The sequence below is a fragment of the Alligator sinensis genome, unplaced genomic scaffold, assembly GCF_000455745.1.
Source record: "Alligator sinensis unplaced genomic scaffold, ASM45574v1 scaffold708_1, whole genome shotgun sequence".
Lineage (NCBI taxonomy): Eukaryota > Metazoa > Chordata > Crocodylia > Alligatoridae > Alligator > Alligator sinensis.
The window spans coordinates 1,600,298-1,622,982 of record NW_005842183.1 but is presented as its reverse complement, the minus strand read 5'-3'; the positions used below and the strand labels follow the sequence as shown (position 1 = coordinate 1,622,982).

General features: G+C 44.7%; 1 protein-coding gene across 1 annotated transcript; it reads left to right on the top strand.

Moving 5' to 3' along the window:
- The first annotated feature begins 6 nt into the window (after nt 1–6).
- ACTR10 (actin related protein 10 homolog) lies at nt 7–21,729 on the top strand. The gene is made up of 13 exons (XM_006026240.3): nt 7–103; nt 3,028–3,100; nt 6,008–6,090; nt 9,437–9,545; nt 11,686–11,793; nt 12,191–12,258; nt 12,567–12,646; nt 13,125–13,160; nt 14,797–14,876; nt 14,958–15,031; nt 15,549–15,630; nt 17,546–17,747; nt 20,781–21,729. Exons 1-13 carry the CDS (start codon nt 27–29, stop codon nt 20,960–20,962), a joined length of 1,254 nt encoding a protein of 417 aa, XP_006026302.1. The 5' UTR covers nt 7–26; the 3' UTR covers nt 20,963–21,729.
- The last annotated feature ends 956 nt before the right edge of the window (nt 21,730–22,685 follow it).

The following is a 22,685-nucleotide window of genomic DNA, read 5'->3' as shown; positions in this document are numbered from 1 at the left end:
CCGTTCGGCGCCTGCAACTGGGCGTGATGCCGCTCTACGAGGGCCTGGGCAGCGGCGGGGAGAAGACCGCGGTGGTGATAGATCTGGGCGAGGCCTTCACCAAGTGAGCGGCGCCTGGGCCCGGCCGGGGGGGTTGGTGATTCCCCGGGGGCAGGACGGGCCCATTCGGGGCTGGGGAGGGGGACGCCCTCTGGGTCGTACCATGACTCGCTGTGGGGCAGGGCTGGAGGGGTGATTCCCCCACGTCACATTAGGACGAGTCCATTCGGGGCTGGGCAGGGGACACCTTCTGGGTTGTACCATGACGTGCCATGGGGCAGGGCTGGGCGCTCAGTGGCCTTGACAGCAGGAGGGACCCATGGGGTCAGGGGGCACCCTCTGGGTCCTACCATGACTGCTGTGGGGCAGGGCTGGGCTCTGTGGCCCTGACTTGGGGGGTGATTCCCCCAGGTCACAGCAGGATGGGCTTATTCAGGATTAAAATGAAACACCACTAATATGTGCGTATACAGAGAAAGAGAGAGAGTGATGTTCCATTTTAATCATGGGAAAACATGGATTTTCGGTTACTTTTTTTAAATCCAAAAATTGGGGATTTTTTTTAAATTGGAGAAAACCACTTGGAGCCACGTGCAACCTGCCGTGCTGTTGGCGGGCCTTGCCGACTAGGTTGCAGGCAGGGCAGGGTCTGCGTGTGGCCAGGCTCCGCCGCTGGGGTCTTCGTGGCCCCCCAAGCTGCAGCTGCGGCAAAACACGTGCCGCGTCGCCGGTGGTGGATGACTGTTCGATCGCTGGCTGCGTCGAGTGGCGGGCTGCAGGAACGTATGTGGCTACCAAGGACGCTGCCACATGGCTCGGGGATGACGCACACGCCGAGTGACCCACTGGCCGCCTGCGCGTGGCGAGGAAAAGATTCGCTGTTTGTTAAACCGAGCTAGTTAACGTCATTCGAAACGCTGCTTAGCACCCGCTCGAGACGAGCTCTCGACTTGGCGATTCTCACCCAGCGGCGCCTCGAGATTCTTCCCAGGACGCCGCGTTGACAGCGTCAGCACTGTTAGGTTTGCAAGCGTGGCCGTCTACCCAGGATCGCTTGCGCGTATATTAACAACATTTCGTGGAAGCAGGATGCGGGTTGCTGTGGTTCCTCTGCTTTACCTGTGGCAGGGGCGGGCAATTAGTTCGGGCGGTGGGCTGCTTACGGAGTTTTGGCAAGCCGTCGAGGGTTGCATGACAGGCAGCCAGGGGTAGATAAATATTAATTTTCTTAATTTTGTAGGGGCCCCGCGGGCCGGGTAGAATGGCCTGGCGGGCCAGATCCAGCCCACGTGTCACATTTTGCCCACCCCTGGGTTAGGGTGTTAGGTCAGTGCTGTGTCAGGGCTGACAACAATCTTACGGAGAGGTTAGATGATGGATTGTATAGGATGGTTTGGATGGTCCGGCCTGAGGCAGGGGGTTAGACCCGATGACCTCTGGAGATCCCTTCCAGCCCTGACGTCTTTGTGATTTTAAGATAAGCCCAGAGATTTCAAACAGAAATCCACAGTGATGGTCTTTCTGAGTTTTTTGCAACAGAAAAGCGGTTCTGTTATTTTTCTGAATTCAAAAAGGAGTGAGAAATAACACCTAGCATTTTCTGAGGGATGTCTCAAGTCTATCCAGGACTGCCTCAAGTCTAAAAAGGTTGATAGCTACTGTGTTAGCTAGTTCTTAAGGGGGTGAGGGGGGGAAAAAAACCCAAAAAACCCTTTTCCCTGGTCTAGTTAAAACCCAGGTGTAAATAATACCTGAATGTGTTCTCCGTATCAAAATGCCAAGACAAAATATTGATTGCCCTCCTTACTGATGCTTTATGTTTGCTTTACTCCTTCAAAAATAACAGCAGTTAAAAAATTGCGTGCGTTTAAGTGGATACCCAGTGCTGGACTTCTTTAAAAAAGAAAATATCTACTTTCAAAAGCATCAATGGAGGGTCAGAAAAGTACTGCTACTTATTATTTTGCCCCCTATCCTCCACTAGAAAAAAATTGTGGGAATGAAAACAGAATGTTGTTCCTGCAAATGGTTAAGCACATTAAAAAATGTTATTCATACACTGATTTCGGTGACCTGTTTAGAGAAGTAATTTGTGTTTCTCTGAGATTGAGGCATCAAGCCCTATATCAAACTGGTTGCTGTATTTATGGTCCTCCTGAATTAGGTCCACTCCTGTGGTCACCGCCATATTGGCAAACACCTACAAACACACCTGTTGATACCGATGGGTGTTATATTGATTTTCATATCAGTTTGAACTAAATTTTTGAATGATTGCATAGGACTTAAAAATCTAAGGCCTTAAAACTAGTGGTCAAACCCCTAAAGATGCAAGTATATGTGATGTGATTATAGTAAAAACTTAACAAAACTTTGACACACATGAAAAAAAAAAATCAGATTGTGAATTACAGCTAGTTTTTCCTTTAGTAGTTTTTCTTCCCAAAACTGATTTAAGAAAATCCTGAATGCATTCCTGGTTCAGGACAAAATATTAATGGATCTCTTTAATTACTTTGCACTTTCAAAGTCCAGTGGATTTCTGGTTGTTTTTAAAGCTCTCCGTGTAAGGGCGTTTGATCTCTGAGCTATTTCAAAAGGAGTAAAGCATATGTAAAACACCAGTCTTTTAAAACTTTCTGGTTGGATGATCAGAGGTGGGAGCTAATCCCTTGGTACTGAATGAAGATGATAAAAGTCAAGTGGAGATGAGCATGACAAGCTGTGAATGTGAAGGGAATTTTCTTTGTTGCAGTAGAGAAGACATAATCAGTGAAGTGATATAAAATCCTGCTAATTTGAACTGACTGCATAAATAAATCATATATAAAACACCCCTTAGACTTCAAAATTATTTTAATTATATTAATGATCAAATTCCCGTACTCTTTGAGATGCCAGGTTAATAATGTATAGGCAGTTCTTAAACTTGAATTACGTATGAATTCTACAACTTTTAAAAGTGTTTGCTTTTTTTTTTTTTTCCAGATGTGGGTTTGCAGGAGAGACGGGACCAAGATGTATTATTCCTAGTGAAATAAAGAGATCTGACACAGCCAAGGTGACGCTCTTTAAAAATGTGCTATTGGAAAAGCTTTACTAATTCAATTATTTGTGGTTTTTATTACTTTTAAGCTTTGACAAGAATATATAGCCTGTTCATAAATGTTTTGCCTTTTCCATTATTAATCACGATTCATTATCTCTTTGGTGTTTTGTAATTGAGACGTTTTAATCAATTGCTTTGAAAATTGGCCTCACTGAGGACAATTATGGTTCTGTCATATGAACAAACAGCTGGTTAATATGGCTTGTGCAGATGAAAGGTTTGCTGGACTTGTCCACAAGCTAGAAATGTCAAGCTATATGGTAACTAGTAGGGAAAAGTTTTCAAGGTGTTGGTGTTCCCATTGTGGTTCTTGCAATTCCTCTCACTGTCCTTGTCCCTCAGGACATTTCCTTTTTCTCGTTCAGCATTACTGACAGGGCAGGGCTCCAGTCCTGGACGGTGTTCACTCAGTGGGGGCTCCCTGTCAACACAGTGAATCACCTGGGCAGAGCAGGGAAGCACCTGGTGCTGTTGGAGTCATAGCAACATAAAAAGAGGAGGAGTGGTCATTTAAGTCATCATCAAATTAATCAGTTATGCTGCAATCCTGCAAAGTGAAGATGTGCGCTTAACTTTGCACATAGTATGTATCATCCTCTTGAACAACTTATGACTCCCAGGGCATAAGGTTAAATTCTTATGTAAACCTTTGCAGGTCTGGAGCCTTATGGTATTTGTCATGCGAGTGTCCATTGTAGGTCTCCGGGGTGTCACCAGTGTTGTCAGGGCAAGCTCTGTCTGTTGTTTAGGGGTTAGGCATTACCAGTCATGTCAGGATCCCTCAGTTAGCATGCACACATACCATACCATCAGGATAGTCTGTGATGCCATGCCTTTAATTAGCTCATTATTCCAAGAAAGAGACCACAGGCTTCATTTTTTAGTAACAAGAACTCAGTCAGGTTTATTTTCCATAAACGAACCTAGACACTAGCATCCATGACTAACTGGTACATGGTGCTAACTAGGTCATTTGCAGGCATGAACGTAACCATTAAGCTCAGTACAAAGTGTTAAGGGTTCCCAGGCGCCTTTTTATACATTGTTCAATATAACTCTGTGTTCCCAGCATACACATCCTAGTTTTCATCAATTCCTAAAACATATTTAGGTGATATCTTCCACTTCCTATTTCTCATCAGTTAATGCAGGGGGCTGGGTGGTGTGGGCACCAAGGTGCATGGTTGACAGCCCGGAGGTCACAAGTTTGAAGCCGCAGCAGAAATGTGAATTCTGCTAAATACCTTGTGACAAGGACACAAAAAGGAAGAACCAGTTAGTGCAACCGTCTTATCAGACATCGACACCTGTGGCCAAGTCACACTAATCTTTCATAGATTTCATAGGCATCAGGGCTGGAAGGGACCTCAGAAGATCATCAAGTCCAGACCCCTGCCCCAGGGGCAGGAAGTCAGCTCGGGTCAAAGGATCCCAGCAAGATAAACATCCAAATGCCTAGATTTCATTGGCGATGTGTAGGGGATGCATGTGCACCCCCTGAGATTGGCAGTGCACCCCCTGAGAGAAGCGCCACCGATGGTGCTTGTGGGAGGTTACCGCTCGCCACCACCATGCCACCACCACCACTGACACTGCCAGTGGACAATCACCATTCCCCCCCCAGCCTCTGGGGGCACATATCGTTCATGATAGATTTTCAGGGTTGGAAGAGACCTCAGCAGATCATCAAGTCCAGCCTCCTGCCCCGGGCAGAAAAGAGCACTGGGGTCAGACGACCCCAGCTAGGTGTTTGTCCAGTCTCCTCTTAAAGACCTCCAAGGTAGGGGAGAGCACCATCTCCCTTGGAAGCCCATTTCAGATTTTGGCAGCCCTTACGGTAAAGGATTTCTTCCTGGTGTCTAACTTAAATCTGCTCTCTGTCAGTTTGTGGCCATTGTTTCTAGTTACTCCAAGGGGTGCCTCGGTAAACAGAGTATCTCCTATTTCTTGCTGACACCCCACCCCTGACATATTTGTAGATGACCACCAAATCCTTTCTCAGCCATCTTTTATGGAGGCTGAAGAGATCTAGGTCCCTCAACCTCTCTTCATAGGACCTATCCTGCAGGCCCCTAATCATACTCGTGGCCCTCCTCTAGACCCTTTCACGGTTATCCACATCCCTCTTGAAGTGCGGTGCCCAAAACTGAACGCAGGCTTCTGCTGAGGCCTCACCAGTGCTCCATAGAGGGGAAATATCACCTCCCTGGACCTGTTCGTGATGTGCTTGTTAATTCATGATAGAGTGTGGTTAGCTCTATTGACCATTTCATCACGTTGCCGACTCATGTTCATTTTTGTTTTGGTGTTCTCCACTGATTTCATCAGTTCACTTGTCTTTTGGCCTTGGAGGCTCCTCTAAAACTAATGAGCTACTTTTCCAGCACTTCTGCACATGTCATATATCCTGTGCCTAAGTTTCTATTCATTGGGACCTATGTCAGTTCATGCTGTTAGTAGGGCTTCAGTGTGATTTGTATGTGCACGGACCGGTGGTTATATTAGTCCATACTCAAGCAAGACCTACATCCATGTTACTAGAATTAGTGTGGGTTGGTCCATTAGGTAATCTCTACAGATCTCTTTGAGACACTAAGTGGGGAACTTCCTCTGCCTGTGCTAGCTTTTTCCTTTGAGGGAGGACATAAATCTTCACAACTGTCATTTTGGCTCCTTTCCTTTGCATTAAAATGGACATAGATCAGTTTTAAAAGTACTTTTCTTTAAAATTTCAAGTAAGATCATTTCTAGGATAAAGTTATGATGAGAGATCTATTTGGAAACTTTTCCTATTGTTTGATCAGTATACCTTTTTGTCTTGAATTTAAACTGGTTATAGATATTTATTATTTTTTGCAGCCTATCAAAGTTGTTCAACATCATATTAATACAGAAGAGTTGTATTCATATCTGAAGGAATTTATTCACATGCTGTATTTCAGGTAAGAGATATTGGGATATTCTTTTTCTTCTGATCAGTAGCTTTTGTTGAGCTTCTCTTTAAACATGCTGCAAAAGCAATCTGTTTTCAAGGGTACTCAGGAAAAGCTGAGAAGGAGTTTCCTAAATGACGAATAGGTAGCAAGTGGTTTTTGGTAGGAGGCCAGCTGGTTAAATTCTTTCAGAAGCAGTTATTTATTGTTGCCAGTATTTGAACTGAATTTCACTGTCAGGGCATCTACCTCCTTTGAAGCAGATGCCTTCTTACTTTTAAAACAATCTAAATACACTGACTTAATTGTGACTGTCGCATAGGACTTGATGCTGCAAATCATTACTACATGAATATTCAAAGTCTGAGATTTGCTGTCTGCTGAGTGGAATCTTGAACAGAGTCCTGAAGGATTTTGCCACCTGAGTACAACATATCTGTGTTCACAGAAATAATCTTTCTCTCTCCTTGCCCTTAGTGCAAACTAGCTCTCTGAGCTCAGTTGTGATGCTTTGGTTTCCTGTGTTCCATTTCCGTACTCAGGAATACTTGACTTCTCTTGAGGCCATATATTTTTTGTTACTGTGCCTCATCACCAGGGATTTTGGTTTTCTCGGTTTAAAAATTGCAAATTCTTCAATTAACCCCTCTCCCAATTTATTTGATTAAAAAAAAAACAACAAATCCATGTGTTTCTACAATTAAAACGAAACACCACTACATATCTATATATACATGTGTGTGTGTATCTATATAGATATATATATATATAGAGAGAGAGATTGATATAGATGTGTGTGTATGTGTATAGATCTAGATAGATATCTGGATATAGATCTCTCTCTATATATGTGTGTGTCTAGGTATCAGTTGAACACAATGTTTTACTGATACATTTACCATCTTAAAGCAATTTGGAAGCCTGTCAGTGCCTCAATCACTGTAATAAAATGAATTCTAAATACCTATATATTTTGGTATTTGATTTTTTTTTTTTCTTTTTATCATGGAAAATCAGAGCTCCCCCTGCCCCCTCCGCTCAAGCTGTAGCTGTCCCCCCTGCTGCTTTGTGGTGCTGAGGAGCCCTGATATGCTGGTGCCCTGCCATTGCCCCTCACTCCCAATCCACAGTCCCCAGGCCCTGCCAGTGCTTCTCTTTCCCAACCCACAGCCCCCTAACCCCACAGCCCTACTACTGCCCCTCACTCTTGATCCACACCCTCTGTTCCTGCTGGTGCCCCTCATTCCTGACCTGCATTCCCCCATTTCCCCAGGTGCCCCTCACTCCCAGCCCACAGCCCCCTGGCCCTGCTGGTGTCCCTCACCCACAACTTACAGTCCCTCACCCCTCCCAGCCCTGCTGGTGCCCCTTACTTGTGACCTGCAGAGGGGGCCCCCAGCTGCCAGGGCTATGGGATCAGGGCCAGGGCCTGCAGACCCCTCCACTCCCAGCAGTGCCCAAGCCCAGCTGCTGCATGTGGGAGGTGGCAGCTGCTGTGGCCAGAGTGGAGTGCAGAGCCTGGCCTCCCCTCTTTCCCCCACCCTGCAGGTGACCGGGGTGGGGGCAGGCTGCCCATTGCAGGCTTGGGGTTCCCCACCCTGCTGCCCTCTCCCTGGGGGTCTTCACAGCTCAGTGGGTGGGACCCAGCACAGGAGGGCAGAGAGGCTTGATGCTGCTGCCACCACCGCTGGGAGCCCCACACTGCCATGGTGAGGCACCCCCTGCCTGCCTGGCAGCAGTGGGGACAGCAGCACAGAGTTGCACCCCCTGCTGCTGCTGGGTGGGCAGGGGGTGCCTTGCTATGGTGGCACAGCTGGTGTAGGACTCCCGGGAATGGTGACAGCAGCATCGAGCCTCCCCGCCTCACTCCACCCTCTTGCACAGAGTCCTGCCAGCACCTGGGACCCATTTTCTCCTTTAAAATCCACATTTTTTTGCCACGAATGGAAAACATGGATACCTGCTCATGACCTCAACCATCATTGGCTTCATTTCTGTCCTGTAACAATTTTGTTACGTTTCTGTCTGCAAAGCCTCTGACGTGTGTCGGGGCCGAGGGGCTGTGGCCAGCAGCCCGGGCACATGGGCCGGGGAAAGTCGACACGGCGAACTACAATTAGGCAGTGACGCGTGGAAGTTGATTAAAGATTGGTTTACTTACACCATAGATGGTCGGGCAGGAAAACTTGCTTGGTTACAGTTGTAGACAGAAGAAAAGAAGAAAAACTCGAACGATGAGAGCTCTTTAAACCGATACGAGAGTCCGTGTTGTGACTCTCAACAAGCGCGCAGGGCAGGGGTACATCAAGGATCGTCCAGTGACGGGGAGAGACTCTTGATGGGTGATCAAACCACCGGTCGGCTCCGAGACACGCGCAGAGTTTGCCACGTGGCCCAGAGTTCTCCACAAGATGGATGCGGAGTCCCCCTAAATGAGGTCCTCCCCGGAGATCTCCCACTTGGGCGGAAACGGCTCAAGCCTCTTATATGGCTAGCAAGCCAATCACTAGCCGCCACGTGGGAATAATTTAGAAACAGCCAATAATGGGGAATAAATTTGCATGCGAGCGGCGGGAACTCCTTTGCACCGGGGTTTTCTCTCTGCAGCTGAGAATTGCACCGTGCAAAGAAAGCTCCATGTGGCGGGAAATAATTCTGCAGTGCTGAAGCGCACACACAATCATTGGGTAACGACAACATGTTTTCCCTTTTCTTTTTCCTGTGCAAAGGATGATAGTATAGTGCACAGAACTGCTGGTCAGGAGATTTGAATTCCACTCCTTATTTATCCACAAGTGCGGCACAGGGCAAGTCACTAAGTGCTGTTCTACAGTTTTTGTGCCTCTATACCAGTGGTTTTTAATCTTTTTTTCACTTGCGGACCCCTTTGGAAATTTTGAATGGAGGTGCCAGACCCCCTTGAATTGTAAGTGTGGGTAGTCACATACTTTTGATCATAGTCGTCTTTTGCGGACCCCTTAGACAGTCCATGGACCCCAAGGTTGAAAACCACTGCTCTATGCTATATTTGTTCAGAAACCGATGGTTTAGGCAGGTATATTTAGAGCTATGAAATCTGCTTGTGGACATTCTAGCCCCTGTCTGCACCTGAGGTTCCCCGTCTATAGATATGGGATAATGTCTGCTTCACTTTGGAAGTTGTGAAGCTTATTATATGACCCTGAGATCTGTGGTGTCTAATTGCAGATTATTATTTTTCATGATTTTGACTGTAAAGTAATTACAAAATAAATTGCAGCAATGCTTCACAGAAAGTCATGGGAGGTACACAATCATCTACTAATCACACTTGATAACTTGTATATCTATACAAATATATTTTGCTATTTTTCAGACATCTGCTAGTGAATCCCAGGGACCGCCGTGTTGTGATCGTGGAATCTGTGCTGTGCCCCTCACACTTCAGAGACACGCTCACCAGAGTTCTGTTCAGGCACTTTGAGGTTTGTGCTTTACATAATTATCAAAGTTCATTGCCTTTATTGGTTATTTATCAGATATCTTGAAGGATGTTGGTAATGCTTCAAGCATTCACTACGGTGCCAGACACATGAGAGGAAGTGGTCAAAGAAATGAGGATAATAGCAAAGGGCTAGGAAAGAGATGAGAGAGAAGAGATAGATAAGGTGGGGAAATGCCCTTGAAGGCAGGATTTTGATCAGTTCTGAATCTTTATGGCAGCTACCAAAAAAGCAGATAATAGCAACAGTCCATCAATTGTTTTTTTTATTTTTGGCAACAAATAGCTCTCGTCATCCCATTTTTGACAGACTCAATAATACCTATTGAGCACTGTCAGCAGCTTTGAGTCTATATTTAAAACTTCTTAGTGCTCTCTCAGCAAAATTCACAACTCCTTTGCCATAAGTCGATATCCTTGCCAAACTCTTGACCTGACCCCTGGCTGTACTTATTTAGATAAGAACTTACCTGAAATTTGTTCTGACCTCCACATAATAAATCTTTTTGATAGATCAGACTCTCTGTTTATCAACCTTATTCTTATTCTAGTTCTAATAGGAAACACAGTGCAAAGGTATGCCATAATTTTTCCATTCAGATAGATTAAGGTGCGTTTTTTTTTTTTTTAATCAAAGGCCATGCAGCCTACTATTTTGTCTTCCCAACCTAACTTCATAACTAATCTTAAACTATCATATACTGTCTCGGAATAATGCCTTCTCAGTATACATAAAGTAATTTTGATGTTACACACTTCATAAGCAGTTTGAATGGATTTTATATCATCTTTGAGAAAAGCAGAGGAGAAAGAAAGAAAGAAATATCTTTTCATTGCTTTGCAATAGGATGATGACAATTAATGTAGCCTTTATACATTATTCAAAGGGATGGCTAAAGGGAGGGGAAGGTTTTGCTTTGATTTTCTGAGACCTGTTTTCCTGCTAACGAACTGGCTGATAGACATGGAAAATGATCCACACATTTTTGTACGATTGCCATTTGATGGGGTATGAATAACCTTGACATGTGATACAAGGTCAGCATTTATAAGTGTATGTTGTGATCCAGTTATCTGTAATGTTGCCAGTAGGTACGAGCTTTGTGGACGTACAGTGTGCTGTTAACAGCACTTGCCATTTAAATCATGCCAGTAGCACAAGACATTGCCAAATCCTATTGATTTCTATATCAAAGGTGTTGATTAAGCATACTGGCAGTAACCTGGCTCAGCTGTTCTCACCTTATTAAGGCTTGTAGCCTTGTTATTCATAATACTGGCAGACACAATGTATACAGGCCACTTACCCTGTGTCAGTGCCTTGCAGTGCACCAGAGCCTGTATAATCACTGGAGCAGCAAATATGGCTGGGAAAGGAAAAGCATTCAGCCTCAGGGCTTGCAGGATTAGCCAAGCACCATGTAGAGATTTTCTGGCTGCCAAATGAACCTGCTGGACGCAGTTGGCATTCTCCCTACAGTCCAGAATGGGGATTGAATGTGTGTTTTATTGAATTCTTGGAGGCTTGGGGTTCTAGTCTAGATATATAGTCACAGCTACTTCCACATGATCACTTAGATCTCCTTCCTTGCTACCTATATTGTACCATGAAGCCACTGGCAAAGAGAGCTGTTCCATTTGCTCTGTAACCTTCTTGGACTTCCAATCAGTTTGTGTGCTGCTTGCTGCCACTGACCACACCTCAAAACCAGTATGCAGTTTGCCTTCTTTATTCTTACTTACAGATTTTGACAGTGTTTTTTCAAGTCCCGTTTAGTTTTTTTCATGGTACCCCTTCTGGTGACAATATAAGAATTTATAATTGGGACCTCGGATAAGTTCCATACTCAGAACTTATTTTTCTTACAAGGTGGTGCTGTGGTTCAGTATTAGTAGGCGCATATGTGCACATAATGTAGCAGTGAATATTCTGGCAAAGGATTTTAGCATCCAGCTGCATTTTGTTGGGCATTGTCACACTAGATCAAATCCTGAATTAATAATAGGCTGCTCGTTATGTGATTGTTCAGTTTTTCCTTTCACTATGAATTTGGGGAGAAGCGGCTGTTCTAAACATTCAGATTTTTTTTCACTGTACTTTAATCGTTTTGTTCTCATTACAGGTTCCTTCTGTGTTGTTTGCTCCAAGTCATCTGATGTCTCTCTTGACACTCGGTATTAATTCTGCTATGGTTTTAGACTGTGGATACGCAGAAAGTCTGGTGCTGCCTGTATCCTTTGATAATAATCCAGAAACAAAATTGTCATTACAAAAGCTATAACCACAAGTAAAATTTCTATCATGGATTTAAAATGTGTGGGGAGAAAAAGAAATAGCCAGGCCAATAAGCCAGCTTGGAACATAGGATTCTGGCTCTGTGGTAGAGTTTGGTCTGTCCTCATCCTGATGTGCTAAGAACGCCATAGACCTCTGACCAGGGAGAAGCATGAATAAGAACAGGCATAATCCATTTCTCATACCAGAAACTAAAATTATGGACAAAATCATCTAGTGGAAATATTTATAACTGATAAATGACAATATGAAGAAAATGCCTTCAGTGCTAGTGCCTTCATGCAGAAAAAACACCCATTACAGAATAGTCTGATTTCCTCAGCTGCTTCTAGATATATGAAGGAATCCCTATTTTGAATTGCTGGGGTGCCCTTCCCCTGGGAGGAAAGGCTATTCACAAGTAAGTTGACAATTATGCATTTCAGGGCAATTCTGTCAGTTGATTGTGACCATTATTTTTTGATCAGCAAATGTTTGTTATGAGCAGGATTAAGTATTAGTGTAACCTCCTTGGTGAGACTATTGCATTTTAAAGGTGTAAAATGTTTAGCTGCTATGGCTGCAATGGGAACTAGAAATAACAGGTTGGAAGCTGAATGGGAAACCAGAGGGAATAAATACTGCAATTATCAGTACGGTGCAAAGACATTGGATGGATACAGCATGTTTAACTGTTCTTTATTATTTTTTTAATTTACAACATTTTAGGGAGCTGGCTTATCAGTTATTGGAGCAGTGCACTGTGGACACAGGATTAGCTAAAGGACAAAAACTCCCATCAGTAATGGGTAAGATTCACTTTTAATGTAATGCAAATGCATTTTTTTATAACCCTAGTGGGGAAGGTGAGTTAATCCCCTTGCCTCTTTTGCTGAGAACATCAGACAGAATAATTTAGTGTTTCTTCATCAAGTCTAGCATGCTCCTACTTGCATGGTTCCTCTTCCCATTAATTAATTCCCCATTAATAAATTAACGAGTCTGGTTTGTTATGAATGTAACATTCATAGCAGTTAGCTTGTTGGAAGTAAAAGCTGTCTCTGGAAAAGCTCCGTAGTAGTTGCCTGTTATATTTTCAATGAGAACAACATATTACCCTTTTCACATAAACCCTTTTTTTTTGTTAGAAACCTTTTGAAGCTGTCATCAAAATGCTGTTTCTGCATTTTTGTACTACATTCAATTTTCCAAGTATTGGTTTGATTCTGCAAGTTCTATTTCCACTTATTCAAGTGCTTTTGTTCTAAATTATTTCCTGTATTTCAGGCTCTGTTCCAGAAGACATAGTAGAGGATATAAAAGGTAAAGTTTCCGACTTCGTGCAACCATAGTTTGCATCTTCTCCACAGATCAGTTTAACAATGTGTAGTGCCTTGCTGCTGAACGTGTAGGTTTTTATTTTATATTCCTGTCCATTTTCTTTCATTCCTGAGCAGAGGAACTTGGAGCGCTGTCTATAGTGTAGATGCTCGGGCTGTTGTATTTCATCGGTCTTTATAAATTTAGACTTGAGGGTTTGAATCCTGCTATAGCTTAGTGTTTTATGCTGCATTTGTGCATAAACTGTGAGCACTAAATTATTTTTGTGTACCCATCCGTTAGTAGTTTAGGTTAATTTAATGTTGGACTTCTTAAATACTAATAGTTTGATTGATTTTTTTTTTTTTTCCCCCCCTGCCTCCCCCCACCCCCCAATGGCTATTTATAGACTGTACAATGGACACATTTACATGGGATTTATAGCACTAGCAAATTTAGCTTCTACAAACTGAGCAAGCATGGATACGTTAACTTTCTATTGTTTCTGGGCACAAAGACAACTGTTAAGAATTTCTGACTTCTGGATTAAAAGATCAAGTTAGTTTTTGTGCATAAATGGTTTAAGAAGGCAAGTTCTATTTGCCACATAATACACTAATTTCCCCAAAATGGAAAATAAAGAGTAAAAGGAGTTTAAAATATTGGGAAACATTCAGTGATGAATAGATTACAAATTGGACCTGTTTTCAGTACAAAATGCTACCTAGCATTTCATGTGTTGTATGTTTTACAGTTCATTCAATAGAAAATAAAAATGAGTGAACTAACTCATAGGAGACCTTTTTAACAGGAGAAATAGTACGTACTCCTTGGGCCAAGCTAGGGAGGAAAATCCCATGTCAAGGGCAAAGTAACTTGGTACCTTAAAGATACCATTTCTAAATGTTGTTAATATTTTATCAGCCATGAAAATGAATTTATTGAATTCTAGACTCAAATGTAGCTTTGAGTAGTTGGCTGTTTTCATAGGGTTTGTTTTTTATAACCTGGTATATTATTATTACTTGGTAGAATGGTTCTTTGTGTTTCTGTTAAAGTGTTTTTATTAATGGAGGAATTGCATTACAGGATTATTTATCAGGATCTGGTGTAATTATGCACCCAGCTGCTGTGATGTATATAGACTCTGACCCTTTTGTTAATGTCCCATGGAGAAAAGCCCCTCTGGAGTTTGAGGATAGATTTGTGCCACTAATAACATCACGTGGCAACAGATCATTAAAATCTGGCAGCATCTCATTTAAAATGAAGCAGTAAGACTGGAATTGCTGATTCATATTCAGTATGCTATTTCTGCCACCCTGTGGCATAGTTCTTAACGGCCCTCAGACTTTAATAGATTGAAAAAGAAAATTCTGTTTCTCTCAGCATGATTATGGTATGAGCATTATTTCATTCGGACTACTTCATCCTAGCTGGAGTGTGACCTTGATTAAAGGTACTGTCACAGTTCTTCAGAACCAAAAAGTAGTACCTTGCACACGTGGGAATCTGGAATTTGTAACTAAATAAAATCCAAGTAGTAGAAGTCGTAACCTATGTAAGAGAAGCAACTTGATGGTAATGGGAAAGTTGGGAAAACAAAACAGAGTCCAGTTCTCTCTCTTTTTTAATAAAGTACGCACCTGTTTCGTGAGTGACCTCCAGCGAGGACTGAAAATCCAAGCAGCAAAGTTCAACATTGATGGCAGCGCTGAGGTAGGTAGAGAATAAATGACCTCTTTAAAGCAGAAGAAGAGCTATTTTTTCCACTTCTGAAATAATGTGCGTTGTTTTTAGCGTCCTTCACCACCTCCAGATGTGGACTACCCTTTAGATGGAGAGAAGATTCTGCATGTCGTTGGGTCTATCAGGTTAGAAATAAAATAGCTGAGAATGCATTATTATTAATATTATCGCAGGGATGCCCAGAAGTGCCAGTACGTTAAGAAATCATTAAAATTAAGGTTGAGGTTTTGTCAGTGAAACTGCATAATTCTGTAGCATTTGTCTTCATGCATGTGGGTTTGCAGCATGCACTTGTTCGAAGGGTGCAGCCTCTAATTAATCCACAGTTTAGGGGTGTTCGATGACGAGCCATTTGCACTTTGATTTTGTGGCTTAATGTCCCTCAGTCTTTTCGATGTAATAGCACTCTTATTGTGAATAGCCCTTACTTGTTGGGCCTCCTGGAACCCCAGGCACAGAGCAGAGCCCCTTGTTCTGGGTGCCCTGCAAACCAGTAACAAAAAGCATGTCCCTGCCTCAGAGAGTCGACAGTCTAACAAGAGAGATGGGAGTTTGAGGACAGCTAAACAAGGGGAGAGCAAGTAGATGACAAGACATGTTGGTACCTTGCTTAACACTCCTCGCTTTTTGTCTTTCAAACAGAGACTCGGTTGTTGAAATGCTGTTTGAGCAGGATAATGAAGAGCAATCAGTTGCAACGCTAATCCTGGATTCTCTTATTCAGGTATTTCCACAAAATAATTAGGCTCACAAATTGCTGTAGCCTTATGTAGATCCTGGCCTATCAGACACTTAAGCTCTCAAGTAGTTCTGCTAATTGCAAGTGTGACTTAGGTGGATAAGTCAGTTCTCTGCCTTAGGCATACAGTTAGTTTAAAAACTAACGCATGTAGTGGATATTTGCTCAATGCTGAATGGCATTGATATCAGCCTCCTCTTTAAGAGGTTCGCTTGGGCTAGAGATTGTCTGTTCTGCAGGCAGCTGCTTTAATGTGTAGAGATACCTCAGCTGGCTTTGAACAGCCTAGCTTGAGTACAAGCCAACTGCAGCAGCACAGACCTCTGCTGCTGCCGCTAGACTGCCACCAATGCTGGAGCTGGCTTGTGTGAAGCTAGTTTAGGTAATGCCTCACACCAGCCTGAAGCCTGCAGTGTAAATGCCCTTAGAAATTCTCTTGGCACATCATACTTCATAAGAAGCAACGTTTTTGTGCAATTAAAGGGAAAACGGGCTGTGAGGTAGAAATGCTCCATCTCTTGTATAATTTTTAAAGTTGCTTGTCTGCAGTTATAAATACGTTTGAATCAGTTGGTAGATGAGGAATCATTTATGAGGGCAGTTCATTTGGGTATTCCAGACTTACAAGGCTTCATCAGGTTAGGGCCTCAATATGATCAACTTTTGAGTCTCTAGATTTTGGCCTAAGGCAGAGATGTCTAGGTGGTGGCCTGTAGGCTATGTGTGGTCCATGAAGCAGTAAATTACAGCTTATGGAGCTGCTGGGTTGGTGTGGCTCTGGAACATGGGGTGAATGCCACTATTGCTTGTCCCCCACCCCACTCCGTTGCCTGTTGCTGAACTCTGGGGTTTGGATCACCACTGAAAAGGGAGGTGCATGGCAGCAGAGTTGACAGCCCAGGTTCTAGAGCTGTGCCAGCGGACTGCTGCACTGCCACTGGAAGGGAGTCATCTGGCCTTTGAGAAGCCCTGTAGACTCGATCTGGTCCACAGGGCCACAGTATCTTGTGATGATGTCCTGGCCTGGAGGGTGATGCAAAGTGAATGCTCTCAGTCCCCTGGGGCAGTGGTTCTCAGTCTTTTGCATCTTATGTCCCACTACTGGCAACACGTAGGGGGTGCATGCATGTGCAAATGCATCCCCTGAGTGTGGTGGTGCACCCCCTATGAAAAGGCACCACCAGCACTGTTGCTGGCACTTGCAGGCAGACGCCACTTGCCCGCCGTGCGCATGCGCGCGCCGCCGCCCCCCCCCCAACACTGCCAGTGGTATTGGCAGGCGGTCAGAGATTGCTGCTGGCCATCGCCAACGCTGCCCTGGTCAGCGCTTGCCACCCCCCGCTGCCGACAGCGCTGGTGGTGTCTGCAGGAGGGCCACGGTTACTGCCCCCATGCTCCTGCTGCCACCATGCCCCCCCAGCTGCTGGGGACATGTGTCATTCATGTATCCCACCAACCATTTTGTCAAAAAACCCTAGTCCCACCATGATAAAAGCAAAACCCCACTTTTTCCAAGAAGTGCATTTGTACATTTACATGCATTCTAGTATTATATTAATCATTAACGGCAATTTTCAAATGAGTCGAAGTCCTACCTACATAACCTTCGTATCCTACCCCACTGGTTGAGAAACACTGCCTTAGGGGATTCCCTTTAGCCATAGCAAACCGTGGTGTTGAAAGGCACGCTGAGATCTGTCCCATCCACTTCTTGCTGGAGGAGATGATCCTTGCAGCGTGGGACTGTGTGTGGGGTGGAGGAGGGATCTGGGTAGATAAGGGGATTAGGAAATCCAGCCCTTTGTTAACAGAAATTTAGCACTGTGGCTCAGTGCTGAACTACTAACAACCTTGTCTGCATAGCTTCATTTAACCGTTCCTTGCTTCCCTTGGGTACCAGTGCCCCATAGACACCAGGAAGCAGTTGGCTGAGAACTTGGTCGTTATTGGAGGCACCGCTATGCTGCCAGGATTCCTGCATAGATTAATGGCTGAAATTAGGTACCTGGTGGATAAGCCAAAATACAAAGAAGCACTTGCCACAAAGACCTTCCGAATTCACACTCCACCTGCCAAACCCAACTGTGTGGCGTGGCTGGGAGGTAAGGAGGAAACTAACGCTGATCAGTGGGCTGAAGGGAAAATTAAGCCTTGAAAAGTGGGCTTTGAAATGAGCAAACGATCACAAGTCTTTTAAATGCTTTCAAAGTTACCCGTTGTACCTGAGTTCTCTGGAGTTGTTGTACCCTCATGTCAAAGTCCTGAAGAGCAAAGCTCCCTCTTGACTTCTGGAGGGCAGGAGATTTGCATTGCTAACAGTATCATAACATGTCAGCTCATCAAGTGGTAACATCCAATGGCTGCCACGCGAGGGCAGCGATAAAGTAACTCTTCAAAGCTCCCACCTGCTGGAGTAACTGTATATTTCCTTCCAAGGGAGGGGAGAAAGGCAAATCAAAGGAAAATTTGCCTGTCTTGGGCTAATCAAAGACTCCAACATACCACACAACTTGTGTTTGCAACATACACAGAGTATTCAGGCCACAAGTTGGATTTTGGATGCTATCTTACGACTTGGTAATCAAATTAGCAAATTGAGAGGTGTTTGCAGCATTTGCAGTTTAGTGTGCTCAGACAAAAATGTTGTTTTAATAATTTGGATGCTTCAGCTAATAAACTGATTTTATATAGTAGAGTAGAGAATAAGGATGTGGGCAGACATATCGTCTGACACTGATGTAATGGTTACAAATGGAGCCAAACAAACTGTACTTCAATCCTGTGTCATTCAGAATTTAAAGCAACTTGGCTCACTTACATCACTATGGGAGCCTGCAGATCATAACAGTTAAAGCAGAAGAACTGAACACCAATTCCCCCACACTTTAAGGGGTTGAAAGTTTTATGTCTATCTATAGAGAGACAAAATGTGGACATAAATGTACGCTTTATTTCCTCCTGTTGTGGTGTTAAATATCTATAAAAATCATTAATTAAGGCCTGGTTGGGGTATAGAGCCAGTGGAACGAAATGTGTTCATTATGATGGTACCAGCTGTCTCCACTTCCTGATGAGACATACCGGTTGACTCATGCAGTGGTTTTCAACCTAACATGGATGGCCAGTCCCAACCCGGTGCCCCTCACTCCTGACCCAGGGTGTGGGGCACGAGGGGGATGAGTGGGATACAAGGGGCCCCAAGCAGCCCCTCGCAGGCTGGAACTCTGCCAGCCTGCAAGGGAAAAGCCACGGTTGCCCATGTTTTTCTTCTTCGAAGGAGAATCCATTTTTAAGATTTGTTCGTAACCCTTTCATATATTCCTGCACCCTGCTGTTTTGAGAAACGCTGAACTAATGTATACTGACTTCTCTGTGGCCAGTGCAAACTTACCCTCATGAATATGTGACATACTTGCACTTACTTACAGCGCTGGGTGTCTGGGGAAAGTTTATTAACCTGAGAAAAGGAGATACCTGTGGAAGCACTTGGAGATTGATTGGGATTGGGCCACAGGCGTGTCTGCGCTCCATGTGGTTATGCCTGTAATAAAGGCACCTTGCCTCCACAGGGATCTGAACTGAGAGGGTCAGGTGCCAAGGAGCCCTGTACAGTGAATGAGGAGATCTTGTGCTTCCCAAGGGCCATCTCAAGCATCTACCATTAAGCAGGGAGGCACCTGTGGCCAGCCAGTAGGAACTGCTAGGCACAGCAATGTGTCTGAATTCCTGCGTCTACCTCAGGGCTTTGAGGAAGTAAGCTCCGAGATCCAGATCACTCGGAGGGACAGTGCCTGCCTGCACCACAATGCATTGAGTCCAGTTTAAAGCACGGTATCCATCATTCCTTCTTGAACAAATGATGATGATGATGGTGCCCACTTCTGTCCAACAGCGTAGCAGCAAGGAGACTTCCCTAGGAAACCAGAGACCTTGGACTGTAGGCCCTTCTGACTCTGAAGGGACTGAGACTTGCATCTTTGAGCTCCTAGGAGAATGCCCTTGTCACCAAGTTATGGGCCTTCCTGCCTGGCTGCTCATTTAGCCGGCAACAAAGCCCAGGTGAATTCAAGATGTGAGTAAGCAAACAATTCTACTAGTCTAGAAGGAGGCAGACACAGACTTGGCATTCACAAAGGTTTCTCGGCTGATCTGTTGTAACTGCGTAGTCTGTCCACATCTACCATGCCATAAGTGAAGCTGGACCCACAATGGTTTGCCGCATATAAAACAAGTGATGAATTAATTGCGATTTAGTTTCTGTTCTGCCAAGGGGTATAGCACATAAGAAACAGTTGCATTGGATTCAGCTGGACCATGGGAGATTTCTCTCCCACCCCCTTTTCAATCAGTATAATTATTTCATGTGTCTGTGCCAGTGGTTCTCAATCGGGTGCTGCGAGAGCACCTCAAGTGCTGCAACACAGGCACCACTGCTGTGGCCAGGTAAAAGTGCGTGCAGGGCTGGGGCACGCCCATGCTTCTCCTGCGTTACAGTTCTCTGATGAGCCTAAAGCTGGCAGGAGAGCTACTTTTGTGCTGCAGCCCTCCCTCCACACCCCCACATACGTTCACTCCTCCCGGAAGCAGAAGTACGTGGGACAGTTGCACCTGCCCATGCGTCTTTGCTTCCAGGAGCCCCTGTGCAGGTTTGGAGCAGGAAGGGCTGTGGCAGCAGCTGTCAGTCCTGCTTGCTTTAGGCTTGTTGAATAACCCTAGTGCAGGCTGAGCGTGCATACATGCTGTGCCCCTTCCTGGTCTGGCCGTGCATGAGTCACACGGAGCACCTTCACCTGGCTGCATTGGCAGCCGCGGCGTCCAGTTGAGAATCACTGAGGTAAACTGAAGCAGCACAACGGTGCCTCTGAACCGAGGATGCTGCCGCATTCAAAACGATGGTGGAGGGATGCCTGCCATTTAAGAAGCTTGAGAGCCACTCTTCTGTGCCTTTAATCACTTAAGACGGGTGTGGGCTGAAGCGAGCTTGGGTGAGCTACAACATATGTTTAAAAAAGGGTATTTTCAGCCTTTTGTCTTTCCTTTGGGCATCTTGAAATGGCTGAGATTTATGAGGCTGGCTGGGGAGGAGTCAATATGGCAAACCAACACCAAGTGTCTTTTTTTTGTCAACAACGCAGCAGCCATCTTTGGAGCACTTCAAGACATCCTCGGAAGCCGCTCGGTGTCCAAGGAATATTATAGCCAGACGGGCCGCATCCCGGACTGGTGCTGCCTCAACAACCCTCCTTTGGAAATGATGTTTGACGTCGGCAAAACACCACCGCCGTTGATGAAGAGGGCTTTCTCCACAGAGAAATAAGTGTCTAAGCACTACACTGGTTTTCCTTTGACTGTTTCAAGTGCATGTAACAATGTTGCTCTTCATATGTTAGGTAAATTATGTAACACTTTCAAATGAATGACACCTGTGTAGCTTGGGAGCGTGGTGCTGGGAAGGGCCACGCTGCAGATGGATCCAGCCACGTCTAGTCGAAAAACAGATGGGGTACTCTGCTTGTCTCTTTCTAGGGAGCACATATAACTGGCAAAAGTTGTTACCAAGTCATCTGGCCTGTTTATATGTACAGTAGATGAAATTAGGAGGCTTCGTTTTTACTTTTAAATCAGAAGAATAGAGGAAACTCTGTTACCAGAAACATCTGTTGAATTTTCTCCGCCAGACTGTGTGTGTCCACGTTAACAAACAGTTGGCTCAAAGATGCATTAAAATATCTTCTGAAACCAGTTTTGTGATCACAAGGTCTGTGGAAAGACATCAAGGGCTAGGCCTAAAATTCCTATTTTCAGTGATTTGCTTCTGCCAGACACTGTCACATGCATTGTCACTCGAACCTACCTGCTAAAAACTTTTTAACTGAACATTTAGAAATTATAAAGGAGAAGCTTAATAATGGAACTTCTCTCCCCACTTCCAATAAAATGGAAACTTCCTCTGGCATTTTTTAAACACGTCCTCCTATAGCAGTAAGTATGAAATACAAATGCAAAATTAATCTCTATGGTAACTGTTGTACAATAGCTACTAATATTCAGACCAAAAACAATAAAATGCTTCAGATTCGTTAAGAGGGACCCAAGTGACCATTATTTTTGGCTTCTGCAGTCCAGTTTGTTTTATAACTGGCAGTGGGATATTCCATTTTCATTGCATGTCCCCACAAACCTTGTAACAGTCGGAGATTTTGGGCATCTCTACTGTACTTTAATTACTCCAAAGATCTGTTGTTTCATAAATTCAATCTTAAAACTCAATCTTGTATCTGGATATGCACAGCATGCTATTGTGGCACTTAAAGTAGATGTAGTGTTACAGTATGTAGGTGTGTGAAATACTGGGGCCAGTTCTGGTGTTCCCACCAAAAAAGAGCCTGAAAACTTGGGTGGTGTACAGAAAGTAGTTGAGGGATGGAAAAAATGCCTTAAAAAGCAAGAGGCAACTTGTTTGCAAGGTGTAAGCCCTTTTTAAAGGGAGAACCCAGCAGAGGAAGGTGCAGCAAAACCCAATGGGAAGGCAAACCGAAGTAAGATATTCTATTGGGAAATAAGACAGATTTTTTGCACGGGAGTCTATTAACCAGCAGATGCTCGGTGAGAACTAGGCAGACACGGCGGAGCTGCAGGCGCTGGACTGTTGCCCGAAGCAGAAGTGAGCCTTCCTGTGAGTCGCTGCCTTGAAACAAAGACGGAGAAAGTGGGCGAGGGCAAAGGGACTCGGAGCTCGAGTGCCAGGGAGATTTGGGCAGCCGGACTCTCCCCGACACGGGGCAGCACGGTGGTCACTGCTCTGCGGGGAGACAGGCCCCGAGGCCCACCTGCGAAGGCTGCGCTGGGGGATGGGGATGCTGCTGCCCCATGGGCCCTGGATGGCAGCAGAGGCTGGGCCTGATGCTCTGACGGCCTCTTCTGGCTTTCAAGGCTGTGCAAAACCCTACTGGAACGGACCCCTCGCTACAAGCATTACGGCTCGCTCAGCCGCAGCTGCTGGGGAGTCGCAGGCACTTCAACGCCAGCCTCTGCAGGCC

What these genes read in the sequence shown, in the direction of transcription:
- ACTR10 (XM_006026240.3), top strand. Translation starts at nt 27, where the DNA reads ATGCCGCTCTACGAGGGCCTGGGCAGCGGCGGGGAGAAGACCGCGGTG. An exon ending in ATTCACATGCTGTATTTCAG is followed by an intron (nt 6,091 to 9,436) that starts GTAAGAGATATT and finishes GCTATTTTTCAG; the next exon opens with ACATCTGCTAGTGAATCCCA. An exon ending in ACATTGATGGCAGCGCTGAG is followed by an intron (nt 14,877 to 14,957) that starts GTAGGTAGAGAA and finishes CGTTGTTTTTAG; the next exon opens with CGTCCTTCACCACCTCCAGA.